The sequence below is a fragment of the Anastrepha obliqua genome, chromosome 5 (assembly GCF_027943255.1).
Source record: "Anastrepha obliqua isolate idAnaObli1 chromosome 5, idAnaObli1_1.0, whole genome shotgun sequence".
NCBI classification, from domain to species: Eukaryota; Metazoa; Arthropoda; class Insecta; order Diptera; family Tephritidae; genus Anastrepha; species Anastrepha obliqua.
The window spans coordinates 101,140,371-101,163,143 of record NC_072896.1 but is presented as its reverse complement, the minus strand read 5'-3'; the positions used below and the strand labels follow the sequence as shown (position 1 = coordinate 101,163,143).

The window sequence follows — 22,773 nt, the reverse complement described above, 5'->3', positions numbered from 1 at the left end:
TTTAATTTATTTCTTATTATATTTTGCTTTTATATAATTACTTAAACAATTAGTACAACTTCTTGCTCATTCGTGTTTTTATAACTAATTAAATTTAAGTTTATATGTATGGTTGCATGTGTGTATGTTGTTCACTTTCACATTCTTGATGGAACGAAAACAGTCTTTGGGTATTCATTACTTTTGAATTTATTTACTTTTCATACTTTATTTTTATTTTATTTTTTATTTTTACTTTCTTAAGTTCTTAGTTAATTTTAATTAATCATACGCATTACGTGTTACAATTACGACTACATAAAAATTGAAAATAATTCATAATTATTCAATTAGGTATAATGCATACACATACATTTTCACTTACTCGCGGACTTGAACTCATTTGACCTAATTAAGTAAAATACGCTACAAATTCATCCTCTTGTTGCCTTTTTTCTTATTAAAAAGATACAATAATGCACAATACATAGAAATTATGCATGCATGTACGCGTGTGTGTGGATGGATGTTGGGTGTTTTGGACTAAGAGTGCCTCAAGCAAACCAAAAGAAGCGCAAAATGTGCCTAAATATGATTTATGGTATTTGGGAATGTCAGTAAGTTGGTAAGGTCGGCAAGTCTGTATGTCAAAATGTCAAAAGATTTTGATTCGAAGGAAAACGCGTAAAATTTGTGGAAATTCTTATAAAAAGATGTGGCATTTTGGGCATGGGCGCTGCAGTTCATAAACTATGTAGTCAAATTGTGCAAAGCGAAAAACTCGTGGCGAGAAATTAATTTGCCCTGCATACAAATTAGTTACACTTTTGTTTCAATTTTTTGGGAAGCAGATGACTATGGCGAATACAGCTATAAGTTGGCAGTTTTTATTAGTAAATCTTCTGCAGGAAAAGGGAAGTAATGGAAACCCCGAGTATAAAATGAGCTAATTGAAAATTCATACCGCCAAACCAGTAGAAATGGCTAGGTAGACTGCGCCTGCTCTTTGATCGGCTGAAAATCGCTACTAATAGCTATGGGGCCTGCGTTAACCAGGATCGATATTGTGTGGTGTAACCGACGGATGTGGACTTCTAGAAAACTTTGTATAATAATAACAAAGGCAAAAGAAGCCACTTAGAAGACTTTTTCTTCACAGAGATTAATTATTATAAAATTTTTGTGGAAAAATGGACAGAGATTGGCCACTTAGAAAACTTTTTCTAGATAGAGAAGGATTACTAGAAAATTTTTTGTGGGAAAACTGACAAAAACTAGTCTCCTAGAAGAATTCTTCTTCACGTAGATGAGTTACTAGAAAAATTTCGTGTGGTATAATTGACAAACGGTGGCCTTCTAGAATACTTTTTCTTCACGGAGATGAATTACTAAAAGATTTTGTGCAATATAACTGACAAAGGGTGGCCACCTACAAGACTTTTTCCAGACACAGATGGATTACTAGAAAAATATATGCGGAAAAATTGCCAAAGCGTGGCCTCCTAGAACACTTCTTCTAGGCACAGATGGATTCCTACAAAAATGTATGTAGAAAAACTGACAAAGGGTGGCCAACTAAATTACTTTTTTTTAGTCAAAGTTTGTTTACTTGAATATTTTTTGTGGTAAAACTGATAAAGAGTGGCTACCTGAAATACCTTTTCTACACAAAGATGGATTACTAGAAGATTTTGTGTGATATAACTGACAAAGGGTGGTCATTCAAAAGGCTTCTATTAGACAGATTTGGTCTTATTTAGCCCTGGAAAGTATAAAAAGGAGGCAAAAGATGACCTCACAGAAACTTTTTTCGGACAAAGTTGACCTCTTAAAAGACGTTGTGAACAAACTGTGCCTGCTTAGAAGGCTTTACCTATACGAAGTTGGCCGCTTAAAAGGCTCTTTCTAAAAAAACAGACTACAGATGGTCTTCTTTTTTTTGGGTTTTCTATTTTTTAGATCTTAAGCAAAATTTGAATATGCAAAAATATTCTATTGGTGTGAGAACATGCTTTTAACCTTCCGTTAGGCGCAGCTGATCAAAGTTGATAAAAACTACGATTTTTTTGGTGACACACAATTCTACGCTACCCGTATCTCCCAGATTTATGTAGCCGCCAAGGGTTGCTACTAGAGCAGTATTCCCGAAAAATATATGAGAAATGTTTAATGCTCTTACAACAACAAAAACGATTGTTTTTTTTTTTTTTGCTGTAAAGTTGCATCAATTCGCAATCCCTCATTAGTATTTAAATTGTTTCTGAATACTTTTTTTTAATATATTTGGAACTCCATAGGGTTTTCCATTGTTTTTAAAATAATAATTTTGTATTTAAATAATAAAATTTTTTTTTAACTTAGCATGTCTTTTCGTCTGTGCCTATTGCAAAAGGCACTGCACTTAATGGAAGGATAATTGAGCTATATAAATTTGTAAACGCCTCCGAAAATGTTAAAAATCAATTTTTTTCTCTAAAAAACATGAAAAATATTAATAATATAAAATTAATAATAATATTAGAAATAATTATCAAAAAATATTAAAAAATCTAAAAATATTAGAAATATATAAATATAAAAAAATAAATAAATTTGTAAGCGCCTGCAAAAATTTTTTTTCTTAGAAAAAAAATATAAAAAAACATATAAAAAATTTAAAAAAAAGAAAAATATTAAAAAAAAAATAAATAAATTCATAAGCGCCTGCAATAATATTAAAAAAACATTTTCTTTTCTTAGGCAAAAGTAAAAAATTTAAAAATTAAAAAAACAAAATAAAAAATAAGAAAAATATGAAAAAAAACTAAATAAATTTGTAATCGCCTGCGTGAATGTTAAAAGTCAATTTTATCCTCTAAAAAAAAACAAACTAAAAATATTAATAATATAAAAATAATAATAATATTATAAACAAACATAAAAAAGTACAAAAGAAAAATTTAAAAATAAAAAAAAACTAAATAAATTAGTAAGTGCCTGCAATAATGTTAAAAAAACATTTTCTTTTCTTAGACAAAAGTAAAAAATTAAAAAAACAAAATAAAAAATTAAAAAAAATATGAAAAAAAACTTAATAAATTTGTAAGCGCCTGAAAGAATGTTAAAAGTCCATTTCCTTTTCTTAGAACTGTTCTGCTCCCTTTATGCCACTAATTTGTAATCAAATTTCATAATTTGTCTAGCGAGGCTTATAATTCGCTGCCGGGTCACCCAATTGCACAACGCCCACCACTATGGTAATAGATAAATAAACATCTTATTGCATATTTTAGGGCTTAAGGACTTTCGAAATGCTGTTTTTCCCTAAAAAATGTATATTTTTCAGCATTTTTCGTTTTCAATACTTTTTTTCGAATATTTTTTAAATGCTCGCACTTACATTTACATATGTATAATATTTATGTGTTTTTTATTGTTAGCATTAACTTTATTAGAATTAACTCAATTCCTGCCCGTATTTGCTTGTCGTTGCCGTTGAATTTTTCGCCTTTTTTTGTTTTTGTTTTACTAATCCAAAGCTTATTATATAAGTAGTTTTGAATGCGTGCAACATGAAAGTACAAATTATTATTTTTTATTCGGTGTGCAAGGCTTTCAGAAATACCTATCAGCAGCCTGTAGTAGCGTTCACATAAATATTTAACTTGTACCCTTCCCGCTACTCGCACTACGCTCCTTATCTTGCCACCCATTATTTCTTGCCTTTGCGCTTACTTGCTAGGCACCCATCCACCCTTTGTAACGTTTAACTAAATCTAAATTTTAAGTATGTTTACACCTTAAATATTTATATTTGTAATAAATAATATCAAAAAGGAAATGTACAGCACTTATAAAACTAGTGATGAGTATAATATGTACGCATACTTTTAACGTCTACTGTTTTTTGTTTTTTTCTGCGTGTGTATTTGTTTTTCTCTTTCTCTCTTCTTAGCCTTAAATACTTTGGTTTCATTAACATTTATTCGCCCAGCACAACAATCGCAGCAACTTTTTCAATATTTGCGTCAACTGGTCTTGTCAGCTTTTACGCATCTTCGTATGTAGGTGTGGTTGTAGTGACACATTTCTGAAGTTTTGTTTTCTTACTTTCCTTAATTTCTGTCTTTCTGCCTAAATTTAACGTACAGTCGTCTTATATAAAATTGGTATGGGGATGAGTATTTTTTTACATATGTATGTATGTTTGTCATTTTTGTCGCCGTAAATTAAATTTTCCATAGTTTGCAGGCTTTTATTACGCGAGCTCCTTTCAATCACTCTGCTGCCTCTTCTTCTTCTCACTTCGTTTACATTCTTTTGTCTTTGGTTGCACTACACTATTTGAATAATTTAGTTACTGCTCGTAACTTCATACGCCTTTTTGTAAGTGTGTCTGTTTAGTTGGTTGTCTTTGTTTTTTTTTTTTTTGTTGTTTGTGTTTCGTTTTATTTACTTCGCTGCTTTTATTTAATAAATATTTCCCTCTTTGTTTTTTTGTTTTTGTTGTTGTTCTTTGTGGTCTTACAATCCTAATTCGGGGTGTGCAGCTATGGCGTTCGCTTCATCGCCATACATATTGGCGAGCTTGCCAAATCGTGGCCCCCACGAACCCAAATAATCGTACTCGTGCGCCTCATCGTCAGTGCCTGGAAAAAGTTGGGGAATAAATTGCAAATGTATTAGTGTGACTAACAAAGGGAAGATGGAGAAATTTCGGAGCGGGTTGAAATATGTTAAAATAAAATTTAAAATGAGTTAAAGTAAAACTTAGTAATAAAAGGTATATAGTACACCATATGGGTACAAAAATACATAGGTACATATAGAAATGTACATGTACGAGTGTAAGTATTTTGGTATTTTTTAGACCAACTAGAACGACACACAAGTACTACTCATTTACAGTACATTAAATTACACATCCATTATTTGTTTGCAGATTTTTTCTTAACACAACAAAAAAAAAATGTACCATGTTGTTATTTTTTTAATTTTAATTTAAAATATTTTTGTATAAAAAAAATAATTTAATGTGTAACAAAAACTTTATCAGTCCAAGTTTCAAACATTGTAGAAGATTTAGGTCAGGTTCATAGTTAAACAGCGGGCAAGGTGTTGGACTAAGCGAGCATCAATTCAAGATTTGCTAGAGAATGCAGGTCACTCTCGCTTATCCAGCAACACAACACCACACTCTGTTGAGTTACCGGCTACTTTTGAGTGGGAGAAAATGAAAAAACGGTGGGTATGCCTCAAAGAAAGGCACTACCCTCAGCTAATGGTAGAGGACATAAGCATTCCTCTAAACGAACTGTGATTGACTTGAGCGTAATCGCGGAAACCAATAGAAGGTGATATCTGTCTACTAACTGCATGGTCTCCAAAGCGCTCTGCTCAAAACTGAATCTTAAAAGGATAAAATGTCTGCTTTGATTCAACAGATCAACTGCCGCCCTCCTCACAGCTGTTATAATGGGTCATTGCACTAGTGGCACCCTAGCCAATAGAATGGGTGTATTTCGCAATGACTTTTACGGGAGCTGTGGAGATGAAGAAGAAATTGAGCCGGTATAATAATTCCTCTGTGAATGTCCTGCACTTCAAAGAAGTCGTACCAAATATCTTCGCGATTATTTCTTTGAAGACCTGAGAACTTTTCAAAATGTCCCACTGGAGAGACTAGTTACCTTCTTAAAAAGATTTAAGTGCTGTAAGCAACTTAGTTAGGCAATGGAAATCTAATCTAATCTAGGTCATGTTAGGAGAAATTGTTTCCACAGGCGAAGGCCCACTTGGGAAAAGAACCAAATTCGGTCATTGTGATGCTATACAGAGGACAGGGGGCGAAGAAGGAAGATGGGGCTTTGGATTGGAGGATGATGACCGACCAAGCGGTGCCCAATTACAAGATCTATAAAACATCTAAACATATTAAATAAAATTCCTGCCATTTTAATCACAATTCAAATACAATTTTAGTACAGAGTTTTATGTAAAGGGTAGTTAAACTTTAAGCGCCTATGTTGAATGTGAACCACACCTAAAGGTCAAGTTTTCTTCTGCATTTCATTCGACAAATTTTCAATTTCAGACTAATTCAATTTGAATCATGGAAAGATATACAATCGAGCAACGCGTTAGAGTTATTCAGGCTTATTATGATAAGGGGCAACAGTGAAATGACCAATTTTCGAAGAAAATCATCTTCAGTGATGAGGCACATTTTCACCTCAGTGGATTCTTCAATAAGCAGAATTGCCGCATTTGGGCGAATGATAACCCAAGAGTGATTGCCGAAAAACCAATGCACGCAACAAGAGTGACTGTTTGCTGCGGTTTATGGGTCGGCGGCATCATTGGGCCGTATTTTTTTCAAAATGAGCCCGGTCAGGCAGTTACTGTGAAAAGTGTTCGCTATCGTGAGATGATAACGAACTTTTTGTGGCCCGAATTGGAAGATACGGATATGGACAATTTATGGTTTCTGGCTCTTTTGCGCGAAAAATTTGATGGCCGAATAATCTCACGTCGCGGCGATGTCAATTGGCCGCCAAGATCATGTGATTTGACACCGTTGGACTTCTTTTTTTGGGGTTATTTGAAAGAAAAGGTGTACGTCGATGAGCCAGCAACAATGCAAGAGCTAAAAGATGAGATAATTCGGCACATTAACGGCATAGAATCTCAATTATGCCTCAGCGTTATCGAAAATTTGGACCATCGGATGGAGGCGGCCATTTGGCCGATATTTTGTTTTATATATAATTGAGCCATACCAGTATTATCATAATAAAGAGAAATAATAATAATTTTCTAAAAAAAATTGTATTTTATTCAAAATCAACACCGGCCCTTGAAACTTAACCACCCTTTATATGGTAGCTCATTAAAATTTATTTGAATTAAGTGCAAATTTGAAGCGGCTGAAAATTTTTGTTGATTTTTCGTAATTTTTTTCTGACCATATTTCCCATTTGATCTGTATAAAAAAATATCAAAAATCAGCGGGAGTTTCAAGCCAGTTAGACTTACACTCTTTTAAACTGGATTTATATGAAATACAAAACTGCATGTACTAAAATTGTTTACGAATTTTGAAAAAAAAAATTAATTTTATATATTAGATATCGGATGAATGTTAAAAAATTTTGCATTAAGTTTGAAACCTGAATTCATGTGGTTTTTGTTATGGAATGTGCATATTTTTATAAAAAGATAACTAAAATTAATTTGAAACAAAAAAATATGGTGAAACGTAAACATACGATCCCTCTCATTACGTCATTCACTTTTTATATATCAACATAAGAGGTCATTAAATTTTTTTGTAAACAGGACGTATGCATAATGTGTGTGTGTACAAATATAAAATAGTATGATACTACACAAAATGAACTCGAGCACAATAAATCACTTTGACAAATTTCATCAATTACTGAAACATATTTTCTTTATACTTTTTCTCAAAAAAATTTCACAAATTCTCAATACAAACTACTTTTTCCCATCAAAAAAGCCATACTATCTCCTTCCAGTAAATAATTGACTGTGGTATGTATAGATATAAAATCTCTAGCTTTTTGTTCAGCTTATTTTGTTTTTTTCACTAGTTCCCTTGGATGGCAGGAGAGCAACTGTTGTGTTCAATAACACAGTGCAACAAAATTTTGAGCACCACATTTAGCCACTGTGAGACGTAGGTACAACGATGAGTTGCAAGGCAAGATCATCATGTGACATAGGCACGAAATGAAGGCATCCTTGGACATTAGTGAGACCAGCACACATTCATTATTAGATAAGTATTTTGTTGTCAAAAAACAGGACTCGTTTCGATTGGTGTAAAGAACTGTTAAAGAAATTAAGCCGCGGTAGTTCAAAGTACATCTGTGACATCGAAACAGGCGACAAATCTTGGATCTATGCATGTGAGGAAGAAACAAATCAGAAATTGATAGACTGAGGGCTCCAAGATGAGCTAAATCCAACGAAAATTGTTCGCGGAAGGGAAGGGCACATGGTCGCCTGTTTTTCCGGAAAATGTAGTAATTCCGAAAATGGTCCATTAGAAAAACTTAAAAAGGAAACGAAAATTGCGTTTGGGAAAACCAGACCGCCGAAGACGAATCATCGCTAACATAATGTGAGCTCTAACATATCGGCTCACACAAGAGAATTTTTGAGCACTCAAAAGATCAACACTTTGTCATCTACTGATTTCTTTTAGTTCCCGAATATCAGAAATAAAATTGGAGGTGAGCGCTTTTCAGCGCCTTAAAAAACTGTTTAAGCCTCTAACGAAAAGCAAAGGGAAAATTTAAAAACAATCTTTTTTAGTCAATCGAATAGCAGCTTGATAGTTGGGAAAATTATTTTTTATCAAGTTCTTAAGAAGGTGGTTGCTTTCGAATTAGTTGGAACGTAAAGACTTAATTCCGAATTATGTGTTATTCGTTGAATCAGTTATAGAGGTCGGTTGGGATAATTTACGGGGCGCATAGGGAAGCATATGTCGAGAAAACTCACACTGCAGTGTGATATTTCAAGTGATGTATAATCAGATTTTAAGTAGCTTTGGTGAGCAGTTCATACTAAAGTGCTTCGAGTAACATGGGTTGGAATATTTTCTGCAATTTCACCGTTTTTGGCAACTTTTGAAGAATATTAGAGCGAAAAATGGCAGGTTTGCTATTTTAAAAATTTTGGCGAAATATTTCCTATTAAAAATTGGTTAAAACCCACACATGCGCCTTTTACTTTTTAAAAAGCTAATAACGCAACTGTGAACTTTTATTAAAAAAAACTTGTCACACTTTAGTTTGTTTTGATATTAACATTTTAATTGATGAATTTTACGAAAAAATTTTTATTTATTTTATATATGTATATAAATTTTTTTTATTTTAATTAAGTTACAGCTATGTGGGATTAGAAGTTCATATACTGCTTGAAAAACCCAGCAAATCAATAGTTGATTGGTAGAATGAACTATATTGGCTAATAAAGCTGTGCAATTTTTTTAGTCATAGCGCCAGATATCATCGCTTTGAACCAAATTTACCCAAGTGAAGTGATAAAGTTCATTTTGCATATTTATTTCACATTTTTTCTCTATAACGTATGGCTGTACTTATATACACACATGTGGATATACACAAATAAGGTGGGGATTTATCTTATAACTAAAACATTTTGCTCACTTTTACACCCAATATTCAGCGGTATTGGAGCGCAGTCCTGCAAATTTAAATGGAAAAACACATTTTGAACATGAATTACGTGTATGATTCACCAAATAGAAAGGAACTAAATACAAGTACGTAAGTGCCTAGAGGAAGCTAACTAGCGGCTAATGGCAGGTATAGGTGTATATTTTTTATACTCTTTATATAATGCGTATTTTACTTATAAACTAAAGGGTGTCAGAAAGGCGTACTTTATCCTGTGCACTGTATGCTAAAATTCGCGTCTAGAGGGCGTGAAGGGCATTTAAGACCAGTTAGGGATGGTCGTATGGTAAGGCAAAAATGTCGTAGTTTGTTATGCTTATATGCGTTACTATCGTCCCTAGTAATTAATCAAGGAAATGCCTTAAATTTTATCACGGGATAGGAAAATATGTAACAATAAATCACTTTCCTGATATAAAAATATCACCGATATCACTGTTAGGTCTTATATTGAAGGCGAAAGCTTTTGGCAGATTTTAGAAAAAACAATTAATACAAAAACAACAACAAATTTGTTCATATGTGATTCCCGAAAGTACTAGCGCAATCACCACACTGTAGGTTTTATGAATAATACAAGGTGATAATACTGGCGTCTTATAAATGTTTTTGTTGGCGCCATCTTTTTAATGAGTTCGTGTGTTGGAAGTTACATCCCTAGCTGACTTCTAGTGAAAGCTTGGTGACATTCGGTTCAGTGGAAGCGAAGTTCTTGCGTATAAAGTTCCAGTATGTTTCCGTTATCGGTACAAAAATAAGTTTCGAACAAAGAGCTAATATCAAATTTTGTTTTAAAATCGGTAAAATGTTTACCGAAACATTTGAATTGATGAACAAGTTTATGTCTATCTCGTACCAGAGTTCATGAGTGGTTTACACGTTTCAGAGATGGTTGGGAGGACATAAATGACAATGAACATACGGGCCCAAAATCAGTAATCACTGAAAACTCGAAAACTCCATCGAAATTGTTTGTAAATTTTTAAAAATGAACCGAAATGAAATTCCTTGAAATTCATGGAATCGGAGTTGAATATCTTCAAAACATCCATTTATCACATTCTAACTGATCATTTGGGCTTACGAAAGGTCTTAGCACATTTAATTTCGCACAAGTTAATTGAGGATCAAAAATTGCTCAGAATTCAACTTTCGAAAGATCTCATCAAAGAGGCGAGAAAAGACGAAAACTTCCTCTACAATATTGTAACTGGTGATGAAACGTTGTGCTTCCAGCATGAGCCCGAAACTAAGCGTCAAAGTGCCTATTGAAAGCCCCAGACGAGCCACCATCCAAAACCTCGTATCTGAAAAAGTCAAAAATCAAATCGATGCTCATTTGTTTTTACGATTACGGTAATTGTCTACAAAACGTTCGTGTCAACAGGCCAAACCGTCAGTGCAGTTTTCTATCTTGTCGTTTTGAAGCGCTTGTTGCATCGCATTCGTCGAATTCGTCCTGTATACCGCGAAGGAGGAAGCTGGCGCTTATTGCATCGTAATGCACCATCTCATAGATCCACTCCTGTGACTGATTTTTGGACTAGAAATCGCATTTTAACCATCAATCACTCACCGCATTCACCTGATATGGCTCCGTGTCACTTCTACCTATTGGGAAAATTGCATCTGGGCATGAAAGGAACACGTTTTGCGTCCGTAGAGGCCATCCAAATGGGCCCTTCAGGATATCCCCACAATGACCTGAAACACTCTTTCGAAAAGGTTTTAGATCGCGCAAAAAAGAGAAAATTGAGGACAGAGGGAGCTATTTTGAATAAATAAACTCGAAGTTATCAAACTGTCGATTGATGAATGCCTAATTCTAGAGAACTTTGAGATATCGATGTGCGTGGTTGTTCAGCAACACTTTGCGCTACTGCAGCAATATTTTCAATAGAACGTCAAGTTTTTGGTCTGCCAGTCCCTTCTCTATCTTCGACATAACCAGTTTCTTTAAATTTTATTGCCAAATGTTGAATTGTCTACTCATTCGGACTTTTATTTTCACCAAAAAAATTACAAATTTTGCGATATACTTTTTTGAAGCGATCGACCATTTCCATATGAAGTCTCAATATTTTTAGCCCGATGTGCTATCGTTTAAAATTGTATATCTGTCTACTCTACAAATGCTAAGGATGATAAAAAGTTACCGTATATTATTCACTACAGGACATACACGCGTCACTTTTAAAAAACCCTTTAGATATATCTATATTATATGCGTAGAGTAGGACAAATATTGAAGTGTGAGTTATTGCCCATTAGTACAATGTTTGTATGATATAAGTTGCCAGAATATGAGGTATAGCTGTGTAAATACAGTAAAACTAATTCTCTAGCACATCAAAGAACTTTCGGCCCCTTTTTTTTATTCAGCTTCATACACATGAACATATCGAAAAATTGTCAGAAACTGCGCTGAATACAGATTGGAATTCAGCTAGTCGAAAATCTAACCGGAGAGGTATAGTCTTGTTCTTAGTGCCAATATATAAATTTATATAATTAGCGCGTACACCCTTTTTGGGTGTTTGGCCGAGCTCGTCCTCCTATTTGTGGTGTGCGTCTTGATGTTGTTCCACAAATGGAGGGACCTACAGTTTTAAGCCGACTCCAAACGGCAGATATTTTTATGAGGACCTTTTTCATGGCAGAAATACACTCGGACGTTTGCCATTGCCTGCCGAGGGGCGACCGCTATTAGAAAAATGTTTTTTTTTCATTAATTTTGGTGTTTCGCCGAAATTCGAACCGCCGTTCTCTCTGTGAATTGCGAGTGGTAGTCACGCACCAACTCATTCGGCTACGGCGACCACCAATGGTGTTGAGTAACCAGTGCTAGAAAGTATGGTCACTCGCTTTTCGGCAGCCACTTTGAGCGTCCAAGTGTATTTTTGCCAGGAAAGGCTCCTTATAAATCCAGTGCAAAAATGAAGGCTCATAATATAATACTAAATTATTATGTATGAAGAAAGTCGTACTTTAGGAAGAATATCGTCATTGCTAAGTCATTCTATATTGTAATTTTTCGCCACCATATGATCTCATGAACTTGATTTTGTAGTCGTCTAAAAAGTGGCTTTTTTCAGTAGCACCAACCCAATATTTTAGTTTTTTAGAGTAAATTTTTGTAGTAAGCAAGGGTATGCGTTAGTCGGCATGATTCTTACGACAGATCTGTAAGCAGCTGACTAGCAGTGTTGGCTTAAACCTGTTCTCCAAGATCTAATTTGCCACAGTTATTTATTTCTTTTAATTTTGTAGCCGACCTAAACCTTTCTTGAAGGCATTAATGCTTCATTTGAGCTTCACTTGGGATTTATTTGTTCCACTCAATATTAAGAATTTTCATAGGCATAATTTTTTCTTTCTTGGTCATTCAAAAACGCTCACGATTTGCAATTTTTATATACCATCATCCTTATACAATATCTATGGACCTTCCATAAAACAACGTTTTCTAATATTATATATGTATCAATACCAAATGTGTACACATTAGTTTGGACAAAGTTTTCTTGCGCGCTCACCTTAACCCGCATGGATTTTTTATCTTCGGTGACCCCCAGTGAAATTGTCTGTATAAAATTTTTGTTGAACAACGTGACCCTCTTAACGTCTTTTTTACTGTACTTTCGTTATACTTATTTACAGAAACGATCAAAAACTCCCATTTAATTAGGAGGTAGAGGGTTAAAATGTGCTACAAAAATATTCCTTGGTAAGTTCTACTGTACAAGTCGGGCTACTGAAATTATATTTCATGTCGTTTTCGATAAATTATTCGCACTTTCGCAAAAAATTCTTAAACTTTAACTCCCCGTAAAAACAAACTCGGGCTCTCTGGACTAGTACTGTCTTCGGTCACATTGATTCTGGGGCATTCTCTCTCGTAATTGTTTTAGTTTGTGTGTTTTGAGTAACATTTTCATAGAATTGTTTCACTGTGCTATTAGATACTATCGCAACTGCTGTGTGGGGCACTGTGTAAATATATTGAACTAAAAATATTTTTGACTAGAATTAGTGAATATTTCTAAGTTAAGTGTAAAATGTAAAACAATAGCTGTAGGGTAAAGCATACAAGTATATAAGGTAGTGGAATTTATATTTGCCTCTTAACATATAAGTCATTAAATGCCCTTCGCATATACCAAATTTCTTTTAAGAATTAATTTTTTTTTTGCTATGAAATATTTTTCTAGTCTTTGCGCAAGTACTGATGTTAAAGAATATTTGTCACAGAAATCAAATGTCATAGCAATTGATTTACTACTTTGTAGTCACTAATAGTGGCTACTGACTGTTAACTGCACTCTAACCTAAAAGAAAATACGAGCTTTTAACTATATTTTTGTATCATTTAATGAGTAAATTTGCCGAAACCTAAGCGCTTGAAATCTATTCAGTTGATTGTAACTACGTAAGCAGAAATGTATCTTTTTTTCTCCGCTTATTTATTTTTCAATTCACTAGCATTACTTGCTATCCGATCTATTAGCTAATGTACGAGATGACTCTCATTACTAATGGAGCGAATATTGGGTGCAAAAGCTTCAAAGTGCGGCACGATATTATAGAAAACGTAAAAGTAAATAAAAATATAAATAAATACATTTGAAAATAGTAAAAAAAAACTAACTAACACATTTTTGCTATTTGTATTTCCTTTCCTATTCTTGTTTTTATTTATTTTTGCTTCAAGTACTTACCAGAGGCAAGCGAACTCAGCGAGCCGGCTGTACTGCCACCACCCTCGTAGGCATAGTTGCGTAAGTCATCAAAAGGCGGTGCATTTGGGTCACCATCGGCACGCTTTTTGTGCTCCTCAATGAACATGCCCACGTTTGGCTCCTGGCCGGGCATTAGCGTCATCACTGGATCTGCAGCATTGCATTAAAAGAGAAAGTAGAAGAAATGGAAATAAAATTAGTATGAATTTGAGATGAGTAAGTAAAATGTGTAAGTGTGTAAGCAGCTATAAGTAGAAGAAGTAGAACTCAGCGCTCAGTGGCGAATGGCTGCCTAACCGACAACAAAATTTCAACATATTTTTGTGCCTTGCAAGAAAAAATGTCCATGCCATAGCATTTTTAAAGTTGCGCTTGGCGTAGGGAGGTGAAAAAGTCAGTCTAACAGTTTTGAGGCAAGACAACAACGCATAGCTGAAGTGCAAATTCATGTTTCCTACAATTTTAATGCTGTCGCAGGCGAACTTGTGTGCGTACATCGATTCTGAGCAGGAACGGCACACAAGGGAATAAAAAATACGATCTACTTTTTTGTATGTACAGAGGCGCGTATTGGCCTCGACAAAGTTAAGAGCTTTAAGTAGCCTCAAGATAAAGGAAAATTATTAGTTAAAAAGTTAACTATAAAAATCTGTTTGAAATATTTATATATTTAAAAAGTATACAGACAGCATATACACAATAATTTCTATTTTAATTTAAGAAATGTTGGAATAATGGATTTTTTTTTTTTGTACTCAGGCATAAATTTTAAGGCGCAGAGTTGATTATATAATTTCAATAATTCAATAATTACAACCTTCCTTAGGTAGTTAATACATTCTGTCAAAAATGGTATCTGCATAAATTAAATGACCAATTATAAAATCCGACCACCGCAGCCGAATTGATTTGTGCATGACTAACATTCTTTAGTGCCCGATTTTCAGACGTACTATACAGGGTAGCCAATATTCGACGGACCCATCTGGCAACCCTGTATCTTTTGACAAAGACGTCAGACCGCTTAACCACATACCGCGTTGGAAGCGTCAGTCGAAGCAGATTTTTACCATGGAACAGTACACGCCACGTGAGCGCTCCCAAATTGTTGAAATTTACATTCAACAAAAGAAGTCAATTGTGAAAACTCAACGTGCGTATAAAAAATTAAATAATGTGAAAAGTGCGCCTTCTAAGAACACCTTGAAACGTTTGCACGAAAGGTACGACCAAGGTTTGTACGCCCAAGGTAATCGGATGCGAATATTGCTCTTGCAGGGGCCAGTGTTGAGACGTCGCCAAGGACATCCCATAATCGCCGTTCTCAGCAGTTGGGCATTGCTCGGACCACTATAAGATTCAATTGACGCAAAGATTGTTGCCTGCGGACAAGCCTCGTCGATTGGAATGGGACCGTCGAATATGGGCCACCCTGTAAGCATGAATCACCAAAATGATAGAAAATGATGCCATGAAATAGCTCATGATTAGAGATCATCGACCTTTCGGGGGACGGCAAAAGACTGTAGGTCTCTCCATTTGTGGAAAACATCCAGACGCGCACCTCAAATTGAGAGAGAAGCTTAGAAAACTGAAAGCGCCCATCATATATATGCAGGGTTACCCAAAACTAATCACCCAATCTGAAGATTTATAATTTTTGCAAGTGGTCTGTAAGTCAATTATATTTGATACTTGAGAAAAAGACAGCTGCATTACACAAAAAGGCAAGCAATGGAGCGCGTAAAGGTCAAAATAAAGACTTCCGTCACTTCTGTTTTTTATAAGTAGAAAAGTTATTCAAAAAGGTCCGGGGGTGAACAGCAAATATTATTTCAGCCTTGTATGGCTTTTGAGAGTGCACATTCGTTGAAAAACTGCTAGAGTTGTGTGCAAGCAAACTTTTGATCTTTTCAGCACGCCAAAATACCACCTCACAAGACTTTCATTCTGAAGGAATTTTCGCCAAAGCAGTCAAGCTGATTTTTTTCTTTTATCATTTTCTGTGACTTTTTTCTGGGGCACTCACTTTCTGCCGATAGCAGCCATAAAAGAGAATTCGCGGTGGCAATTGAAATCGTTTGAAAAAAACGAATTTGAAAATATAGTAGATTTTGTGGTTGAATTATTACACCGTGGGAAAGTAAAAGCAATCGAAGAAACATTTCATATGCGCGTGAATTCATAGATTTTATATAGTAATGCTGCATACTCAGATTTTTTTTCAGCAATTTAATTTTTGAAAGTGCGTTAAAATTTCAAATGACTAAGTCTTCAAAAAACTGTCTAAAAACTTGTGCTCCCTTCATTCTATTAATGTGAATATGAAACGAAGGAGGATATATTCAGCTATTAAAAAAAAAACATTTCTTTTTACTTTTCGCCAGGTCAAATGTATTACAATAATGACTCTTCAAAAACTGAATCTTAAATATCCTGAAATTTCGCAAAAAATTAATTTGAAAAATATATATTAAACGTGTATATGAGTGTATATGTAGGTGTATATATGTGTGTTGTAGTAAATAACTCAACTCCGCTTTCCCTGCTGTTTTATAAATACATAACAAAAAGTTGAGTTTTCCTCCTATGAAGTAAAGCATACGCAGTGGCTTCCTCTGTTTACGCTTTGCCTTCTGATTAAACTTTAAAGCCCTTCAAACAATAAATTGCTGAGCGTATGAAACTCTGAGTATGCAGCATTACTACATTAAACGCATTTAGTAACTAAGACACTGGGATTTCTTAACAATTTTTGCAAATTTTATTTCTTTCCCATTTAATTTTAACAATTTTTTTTATCAAAACAGAGTCCACTCTCAAAAAAAGAATTATATAAATGCCAGTTCAAAGCTTTGCGCAAATTAAAAGAAAAAAATCGGCAAATTTTCATCAAAATTTCATACTTTTCTAATTACTTTTACACAAATTTCGAGTACTCAGTTATCGAGCTCATGGAATTTTTTTATAATAAAATGGAATTTTGAATTGGCTCAAATAGAGCTTTAATTTTTCTCATTTTTTTCTATTCTAGAATATTAATAATATATTTAAAACGCATTATTTATTTTCAATTTTGTATCTTAAACAAATTTATTTAATTATTAAATTTTCCACTATGTTGGCCTTTATAAATTTTCGAATTTTCAATTATAGTCTGCCCATTAGTTTGTTGGTTTACCAACTGTATTTGCATCAAATACCAAAAATAATCAATATTTCCTCTTTAAATGCCTCCGTACTATGGCTAACAAATATTTTCACGGATAAGCAATTAATATCCACTCTTAGCAAAGCTATTTAAATGCCACTCCATTATTGTTATATACAATTTTTCATTTGCCATTTTCGGATTAGTAATAACACTTTACTAAAATACTGCATATATGTGTTTGTATACTGAAATACACTCATACAAAAACATTAGGGTGGGTCTATTTATTTAGCTGATTCGGACTCTATCATAATTGTAAGAAAAACGAATACATTGGAGCATCCAAAGTCAATTTTGAGCCCCTAATTTTAAAATGAGCTGTTTTCGAAGCTAAATGAATATGGATATTTATTAAAATACAATAAGTGCTACTTTTTCGAACACAAATTTGTATTACGGGAATTTCTATTACGAATTGACTATTTTTGATTTATATTTTTGCAAACTGCGTCGTACGTCAATCATATTTGACACTTACGAATTAGACAGCTGCACTGTACAAACAGACAAGCAATGGGGCGCATAAAAGCTAAGCACTAAAGATTCCAGACTCAAAATCACAATTTTCATTTAGTAAAAAAATGAAATATTTTTTTTATTTATTAAAAAAAAATATTTTTTTTATTTATTAAAAAAAAAATATTTTTTCTATTTAGTAAAAAAATAAAATATTTAAAAAAAAAATTTAAATATTAAAAAAAATTAATTTTTTTAGTAAAAAAATTAACTTTAATTTATATTTATATTAGTAAAAAAATTAACTTTAATACTTTTATTTAGTAAACAAATTATTTAAAAACAAAATTAGATAATTAATTTTGCACAACTTTCTGTAAGGATCGCCGCTATTATGGCTACTTGTAGCAAATGATCTGCTCAAGAAATTTTACGGAGTGGCACCAAAACTAGTGGCATATGCAGATGGCATAGCTATAGTAGTTACCGAACACTATCAGTAATGTGATGAATAACACACTTAAAACGGTACACCAATGGACATCTCCCGCAGGGCTAGTGATAAACGCCGGAAAAACGGGCATGGTACTTTTTACCAGGAAGTGTAAAGTCCCGACGTGGAACCTCCCGAAGCTAGGCAACAACGAACTACTTCTCAAAGATCATGCAAGGTACCTCGGAGTAATACTAGACAGTAAATTGGTGTGAAGCACAATGTTGCGGAAAGGGTGAAAAAGGCCAGTAATGCGTTGTACGCATGCAAAAGAATGCTGGGCATTACTTGGGGTCTATCATGCTTATGCATTGGTGCTACACAGCAGTAGTCAGACCGATATTGCTGTATAGAACGTTAGTATGGTGGACTGCGACAAGAAAACTGACATACTTAATGCCACTGGAAAGGATTCAACGACTCGCTGCTCTGTGCATAACAGGAGCGATGAAAACCACTCGAACGGCGGCGCTGGAAAGAATACTCAGCATGCCACCTATTGAACTTATGGCGGAAAACCTGGCAGCGAAATCTGCGAGGAGGTTAATGGCTGCTGGGGTATTCACCTGTAGAACCTTCGGACACAGCTCAATAGGAAAATGGAGCTCAGGTTGCACAGACTACAAAACTTCGTACCTTAATTAGGAGAGAAGGTTTCGCACTACAATTGGAGAGGAGGGATGGCACAAAGGCATGAAGCCTCGCCATAGAACTTTTCACATCTGTACAGACGGCTCTAAAACTCAAGACGGAGTGGGAGCGGGTATTTACTGCTCAAAACTAAGAATAAGGCAGCCTATCAAGCTGCCTGACCACGGCAATATTTTCCAAGTGGAAGGAAAGAACTCAACAATTAATATATACGTGGACAGTCAAGCAGTAATGAAAGCAATAAGCTCATATTATATTAAGACCCAAAATGTTCGACGGAGCAGGGAGGCCATAGACAGTCTGGCCGCAAACAGTAGGCTGCATATCTATTGGGTCACAAAGGCATTATGGGGAACGAAATAGTAGATGAGGTAGCAAAAAGAGCCATTAGACTACCATTTGAAAAAGAGAACGACATACCAAAACCGCTAAATACAATATACAATGAAAAGGACGACTACATGAAAAGGCGAGTGGAAGCTAGGTGGACTAATCTGATCACATGCAAAACAGCAAAAGTTATGTGTAGAACAAACGACAAAAAACTAACTCAATTCGTACTTACGCTCTCGCGAAAGTACTGCAGAACTATCATAGGTATGCTAACAGGTCATAATCTATTGACTGCACATGCGTACAAGATAGGGATGCTAACACGGACAAATGCAGGAAATGCAGAGAGGACGTTGAGAAAACTTTGGAACACCTTCTGTGCGTCTGTCTTGCATTGTTAAAAACGCTTTTAAAATGCCTGGGAGCCCCATTGTTTGATAGTCTGGGGGACGTCTCAAAAGCGGATCTCCCAGCTCTGCTTAGATTCGCCAAAAGCGTTGGCATCCTACATGATGTGTACTTTTGGTATTCATATACGTCGGTCTCCATCTGGTATCGCTAGGGACCAAAAGGTCTATGCGTGGCTTGATGCCAACCAAGCTCTAACCTAATCTTCTCTAAGGATTTTTTTAAGATTGGGTTAAGTAATTTTTTGTATAGTCTAATCAAGTTCAAAGTTGTAAGTAAACCAAAATTTATGAAGGTTTAAAACATTTGAAAAAAATTTAATTTAATTTTAGTTTAAATTTCTCTTTTTTTTCAAATCATTGAGACGTGTTCTGTAAATCGTTTGATTTGAATTCAAAACGATTTGCTGAGCCGCTTGCGGGAATTACTCCTCAAGAAGCCAAGAATTCGGTTACGATTCAGTAGATTCAAGATATTCCAGCAGAAGATGAAATTCAACAAAAACGCAACGAGCTATAAGAAGAGTAACTTGTCATAGCTAGCAATTACCAATACCGTTAAACTTGTCTGACAGCCAAGCGACAATTAAGACACTCAGTTCCTATCAGGTAATCTCTAAACTGGTAGAGGATAATCTTGGCAAGCTCAACACACTTCACATGACCAATCAGGTTTGGATGCTCTAAGTACCGGCTCCCATTTTCTTTTCTGTAGGAAACGGAATTGCTGGAAAACTCACTAAAAATTGAGTATAAATGCTCCTAGTAGCTTCAAATCACTTTTGGAGCTTAGGTAGAATAAGAAGAAGCTCACAGCGAACTATATTGGGACAGACGGTTAGATTTGATTCACAGCAGAGCACTTTTCTGCCTATTTAATTTATTTTACCTACACACAATCATTTTTTTTTGGATTTAGACAGAATAGAGCAAGCAATTTCATATAATTTGCTTTGCAGCGCCATCTTGCGCTTCATTTAGTATTTTCGCATTATTTAAAGATAGTTTCCATTTAAATTTGTGGCACATGAAATTGAGTTTAGAGTTATGCTTTAATGTAGGTCTTTTAGGAATTTTATGTAGAGTCCGAATATGTAAGGCAGATTAAAAAAAAATGCATAGAAATGAACCCACCCTAATATGCACATAGAATATTAGCACTATTTGTACTTACACATTATTGGCATTTTCATGGCCGCCAGCTCGGGTGGCATTGGCCCGCCAATTGGTATTTGCAGCGGTGTAATATCGAATGCAGTCATATCATCCTCGCCGCCACCTTCATCATCGTAGTTGATAATATTCTCTCGCACATCATCATCCGGGCCAGGATATTTAATATGCGCCTCACGACGGCGATTATAAACGACGAATACGAGCACCAGAACTATAAATAGTGAAAGAAAAAATAGAAGTCGAAGGGTGGGGAGAGGGGAAGTGAAAAAGTAGCGTTATTAGTATTTTCATGTAAAAGTGGTTTTAATGCGTATTTCTATGTATGTAAGTACGTATATATGTATAGACATTTGTAGTTGTCGAATTAATAAATTTCAAATGCAGGATTCAACGTTTTGCTGCAACGAACTGCGGCGGCGGCGACCGCGACGGCCTCGGCTGTGGTACTTATCGCGCCGAAAAGCCTATTCATTCAGCTACTTGTTATTGCTGGTAGTTGTAAAATATTATATATATGTATTCGTAATATGCGTGCATATGTTGACAACAACGCTACCGGCAGGCGTATGGCTATGTAAGTGGATGTACTTGATAAATAAAAACGTAAAATTTTATATACGAAAAACCACTTTTTAGTACTAACTACTACTTTCACATATACAAAAATGCATGCAAATATATTCTTCATATTCATATAAGCACACATGCACGCACGCATAAGTGCATAAGTGCAGTTTAATGGTTTATGAATTTATGCGTAAATAGTAAATACACTTAGATATTAAGTTATGTAGCCAAAGTATGAGCTGAAAAGCGCTTGCATTAACGCTCAATGCAAGCAAACATTTTACTCAGCAAAAATATTAAAATAATAAAATCCGCAAATATGCACACATACGTACATACATACATGTATATGTAGAAACAAACCCAAGTGCACAATTTGTACGTGCTTTAAAGCGCTCTAGCAACACATATACGCACAGTGCTCATGTATTCATAAATATGTATGTATGTGTGCGCATAAATATTATGCAGCATGCAGCGCGCGTTTGTAAACTAACCAAATGCAGCTCCTATACTCGTAACTAAACCAAATACCACAAACAAATGCTAGATAACCAACAAACGAATTTGTATGCTTGCATATATGGGTGTATGCACGTAAATATGTATATGTATTTTTATATATGTGCATGTGTGTGTGTGTATAAATTACAAATTTGTTCACCCTTTTGTGTATGAACAAATGAACTGCAATGGTTTGTGGTAGTGGTGTTGGCTACACGCTGCCAGTCCCACGCGTTACATTAATTACTTGCAACAAGTAAAAACACATCTGAAAATTGTATACACACAACGTAACCAACTTACTTGATCCTGCTGGTGTTTATCTTGTTTTGCATCGTTACGCACTGTGAGTATGCAATATGCAATGCATTAAATTAACAATGTTGCAACATCATGGCAGCGGGCAGCGCGTTAGAATGAAAGTTGCCATTATTGCAATTTCGCAACTTGCGGTGCAGTAATCCATTTATAAATTCGCATAACTCTTAAGCCCTTTACTACTTTGAAATTCTAATATTCCACCACCGCTAACAAACGGTGCTTTTCGGACGCATTTGAAGTAAGATGGACAGACTGATAATAAATAGCTAATTTTTTTGCACTAAACTTGTGGTTAAAATGAAATGGTTGTGAGTTTTTTGTTGTTTTCTTTGTTTTTTGTTTTTGTTTACTACCCGAAATTAATTAATATTAATTTTGCTTGAATTTCTTTCCTTCATTTCAATACAATTTGCTATTCATTTTACTAATTTCCTGGAATGGGGTGGTGTGAGCTGAGGTTACGTATACGCCACAGCAAATTGTATTTCATTAATGAAGAAACAACGAACATTGCTTTTTTAAGGCGAAGCAAAACGAAAACGAACTTCAGTAATTTTTTTCATTGTTCAGCCGAAACTGAACCGAAGTGAATTGTACTTTTTAAGGGCACAAAAAAAAAGAATTATTTTTAAAAAATTAAATTTTTCATAATAATACAAAACAAAAGTAAAACAATTTAAATCATATTAAAATGGTATTATATTGGCAACTAAAAGCAGGA

General features: G+C 34.6%; 1 protein-coding gene across 1 annotated transcript in view; it reads right to left on the bottom strand.

The window, feature by feature from the left end:
* Positions 1-4,482: 4,482 nt before the first annotated feature.
* The window catches only part of LOC129247521 (neural-cadherin), a gene marked incomplete at its 5' end in the record, with an annotated part of 119,833 nt that continues 101,542 nt past the window's right edge, over positions 4,483-22,773 (bottom strand). Inside the window, 3 exons of the mRNA XM_054886673.1 lie at positions 4,483-4,607; positions 13,910-14,080; positions 20,659-20,871. Coding sequence (XP_054742648.1) covers positions 4,483-4,607; positions 13,910-14,080; positions 20,659-20,871 — 509 coding nt within the window. The remainder of the gene's footprint in view (positions 4,608-13,909; positions 14,081-20,658; positions 20,872-22,773) is intronic.